The following is a 4381-nucleotide window of genomic DNA, read 5'->3' as shown; positions in this document are numbered from 1 at the left end:
ATCAAAATCATAATATATATTCAAAATACTTATAATAAAAAATATATTTATATCTCTAATAATTAATATAACTAATGATTTCACAATTTTTTTTAATTAATAAAAACAATGTAATTATAAAATCTATTATATTAATTATAATTTTCTTTTAATAACTTTAAAAAATTTAGGATGTTATATATTAAGTTCAAATTAAATTAAAAAAATCATTAGTCATTCATTTTAATCATGCGAAGGCACGAAATAGATATTTGAAAATATTTCCAAAAATAAGCCTAAAATTGAAAACAAGAAAAAGTCATTTTCATTGTTTTGTCTTCCAGTGAAAACACGGTGGCATGGCTGTAAATATGAATATTTTAGATTCTGTTTTCTTCACATGAGTTGAATAGGAAAACCATTTTAGATAAGACTGAAACTGTGTAGCCATATCATTTCACTCTTTATTTATTCATCTGGATCCATTAATTCAATTTGTCTGAAAAAATAAAATTCATATAACACAATTTAAAACAATTAAATAAATGGTTATATAATAAGCTTTTTGGTGCAGTTACTTTTGGCATATTCACTCTGGCTGCCAGTAGATAAAACTTTTAAAATATTATTTTATTTCTTAAAATTATTAAATTTCAGCTACTATTGTAAACATTATTCATTATTACACATATTAAATATTATTTTTAATGCTGATATGTTTAATTTTTAATTCTAAACATTTATTCATTAATTTTAAAATTATTGAAATTTACCAAACACTTTTTTTAATGTTTTCATTTTCAAAAATTAGAAAATGAAAAATCAAACTAAACATTTTTTCTATATTTCAAAATTTGAAAATGAGAATTATTCTTAGAAAATAAAAAATATATTTTCTGAAACCAAACATTCCGATAGCCTTGTAGATAAAAGCTTTCTTTGAATAAAAGTTTACACATTAGAAAATTTTATATTTTAAATTACATTAGTTAAAAATTATCTTCTCATAATAGTTGCGGTGAACATCAACCTAAGACCTGATCCTAAATTAATATATATATATATATATATATATATATATATATATATATATATAAAGTAAATGGGTAGGTTTGATTAATTTCGATAAGGTTCTATTTAAGTTTTTGAATCAATCGATATCCAAACTCAACTGTCTAAACAAAATAAAGGACAAAGTAATTATTATTCAGGTCCAAAAAATAAGTTTGTTTTTTTCATCTTTAATCTTTATTACTGATGCATAAAAAACTCTAATTGATAGTGTAGTTTGTAACTTCCTTTTTTTATATCATGTACCTAAAAAAATTATTATACTATTAAAATTATTTCAAACTTGAATAATTTTATACATTTTGAGTCTAAACGAATTAAATAATATTTGAATGGCTAAATGTATAAATAAAAAGGATATAAATATTGAAAAGAATAAAGAGATAATAAGTTAGATAAAAGTTTAATTTGGACCAATTAAATTATTCAAAGTTCAATACATCTCTACCTATAAAAAATCGTCCGCTAAAACTAAGACTCAGTCAAATGAAACCCACCTACACCTTTGATTGAATTTGAATCTAAATAATATGACCCGTGAATTATATCGATTTGGGCTATATCAACCCGAAACTGATCAATATATTTAAGTTTTGTTTCAAATATCTTCATCATAATTTTAATATTTATCATAATATTAAATTTATTATATTATATATAATAATAAAAAATTTTAATAATACGAAACGAAGCATGCAAGTATGGACACTAAACGAGCTAATATGTAATATACGCACAAACATAAATGTGAGAAACCAAATATTCATTTAACAACTAATATATATCATAAGTTTATATCAATACTATATCATAAGTTTAAAACTTATATAAGTTGCATCATATGCAGAATCCAACTGAAAATTAAGCCAACTGAAAATTATTAAGGAACAATTTAAACCAACCTATAGGCCTATTAAGTATCATTTAAATAGAAGTTTGCAAGTTGCAGAGCCCCTTGGGCACATGGCCAATTGTTGTAGCATTCCAAACTTTTCCCACATATTTAAGCCATGTTGGATTGTCATGGTTTGCAAAGCTCTTGCATGATGCAATATATATTTCACAAATTGCAGCTCACACTCTGTGCCTTTATAATTCATAACAGTGCACCTCCTAAGCTGTGAAGAAATGCATTCGGGAACAAACCGTGGGCAAGCCCAATCTTGGGGGAGAATCCTTGCCATAGGCTTATTAAGCTCAAAACTTTGAAGGTTGGGGCAATGGATAAGTAACTCAAACACCACATACCACTTAATAAAGGTCACAAAGTTAAGCTCAAGGTGAATTAAATTTGGGAACAAAGGAAAGCCATGTTGGTGGTTGAACTGCAAGAATTTAAGATAAAATACTTGTAAGTAATTCAAAATGAATAATATTAATAACACAAAATTTTTCCTTTTAAACACCATCACTTATTATATAGCGAAACTAATGTGAATCTTATTAAAATATGTGGGTCCCATTCTCTCTCTAATGAGAAAGCATTTTATCACTCAATATTTATGTGATAATAAGACAAAAAATTTTACAATAATTTTTTTTTATCAAAAAGTTCTTTTACTCTTAGTCAAAGATTGACGAAAAATAAGGAGAGATCTAGGATACAATAATTTTCTAAAATATAAAAATAATTTACCAAGCTAAGCAAATTTGTCATTTTTGTTCATACCTCTAAGAAGAATCGAAGAGATTTCACATTAGACACCACCTCGAGAGGAAACTCAACCCCAAAATTAGTGCCAATATTCGCCCTCACCAATTTCGGCATGCTTTGATACCCCACAATCGTACCAAAATTGACACGATTGGCTCTCAACTCTTCCAGAACGGGACACCCACGAAGAATCCTGGAGATATACCCAATCCCTCCCACCCTAACATAATCCAAATGTAGTATTTTGAGCACGGGCAAGTCAACAGATTGAAGAATGTCCACACCAACCTGCCATAGCTTGAGAACAACGAGGGTTTTGCAATTGAAGACACTACTAGGCAATGGGAGCGTGAGGGGCATCTCGAGGTGGAGGTTCTTGATGCCCCGCTCAATGATAGCCTTAATCAATATGTTGAAGTGGGCCTTTGGGAAGATGTAGTTTGGGCCCACGCGAGTGTTGATGCGTAAGCGTACAAGCATGAGAGGTTGTTGTGCATTGTGCGAGAGGAGGGTGGCATAGGCAAAGTTTAAGAAAGGGGAGTAGATACAACCGCTTTGAAAATAGGTTTGATCGTCTAGGTGGAGGTCGAGAGCAGGGACGGAACGCCATAATGGACACCACCTCTTGGAGAGACAACTAGTGGCGATGGTGTCACGAGTTGGGAGAAAAGAGAGAATGTGGCACAAGATGCCATCAGGTAAGGCACTAATCCTATCCTCCATTTCCATTTCAAGATTATAATGAGAAAGAAAGGAAAATGGTGATACTAAGAAAGGTAGAAATGGTTGTTCTTATGGGTTCAATAGTACTTTGTGTAGATATGTTATATAGACAAATTCTTGAGTGCATCATTTAATATATACCTTATAATATGCCGATTCTTTGGTTGACTAATTTATCATGAAATTAATTTGAAACGGATGTAGCAAGTTGTAACCAGTTATATTATTTGCATATGTCATTTATTTATTTTTTTATAAAATTATGATAACGCCTTTCGAAAGAAAAGAAAAGGCTAAGAAAAGGGATTCAAAAGTTTAAGAGTAAGGATGAGAATAGGTCAAGTCCTTAAGCAAGGACTTATGACTTAACTTGTTTAAAGTCTAGTCTAACATGACCTATTTATTAAAAATGTTAAGTTTAAACTTTTAAAAAAATCTATTTATTTAAAAAGGCTAAGTTGATGCTTATAAAAAATTCTACTAGACTTGATAGGCCAACCTTACTATATCTTAATACTACTATCCAATATAGTTTTTGATTTTTTCTCGCTTTTTTATAGGTATAATCATGTCATTGTTAAATTCAAATATTTCTTATCTCAATACTACTTATGTATAATTATAATATAACCGAAGTAATTATATATATTATTGTGAATTTTACTTTGTACATAATATAGTAATAATAATAATTATCAAAGGATATTTTTCATTTTCATGGCTGTTTATTTTAAATATTATAAATGAGATATGATAAATATTTAGAAAGTTTTTTGTTGGATAAGATTATATTCTCTCATCACTCCTATACATGAGTTGTCCTTGTTATGTTAGTTTTTTATAATAATATTTTAAACTCTAAATTTTAATAATACTAGTAAAATATTTTTTTATCACACAAATTAAAAAAAAACTTGCATGCGTAATTAAAAATAAATTTGTTGCCTTATTGAA

The 4381-nt window shown here is 28.1% G+C and overlaps 1 protein-coding gene across 1 annotated transcript; it reads right to left on the bottom strand.

Annotated features, from left to right (window-relative positions):
• Positions 1-1549: 1549 nt before the first annotated feature.
• On the bottom strand, positions 1550-3703 carry LOC109807515 (F-box/FBD/LRR-repeat protein At4g26340-like). Its single transcript, XM_020370049.3, has 2 exons — positions 2720-3703; positions 1550-2375 (listed from the first exon to the last, which is right to left on the bottom strand). Exons 1-2 carry the CDS (start codon positions 3431-3433, stop codon positions 1971-1973), a joined length of 1119 nt encoding a protein of 372 aa, XP_020225638.2. The 5' UTR covers positions 3434-3703; the 3' UTR covers positions 1550-1970.
• Between the last annotated feature and the right edge of the window lie 678 nt (positions 3704-4381).

Source organism: Cajanus cajan, chromosome 4 (genome assembly GCF_000230855.2).
Source record: "Cajanus cajan strain Asha chromosome 4, NIPB_CcT2T_4, whole genome shotgun sequence".
NCBI lineage: Eukaryota > Viridiplantae > Streptophyta > Magnoliopsida > Fabales > Fabaceae > Cajanus > Cajanus cajan.
This window is presented reverse-complemented; position numbering and strand designations above follow the sequence as displayed.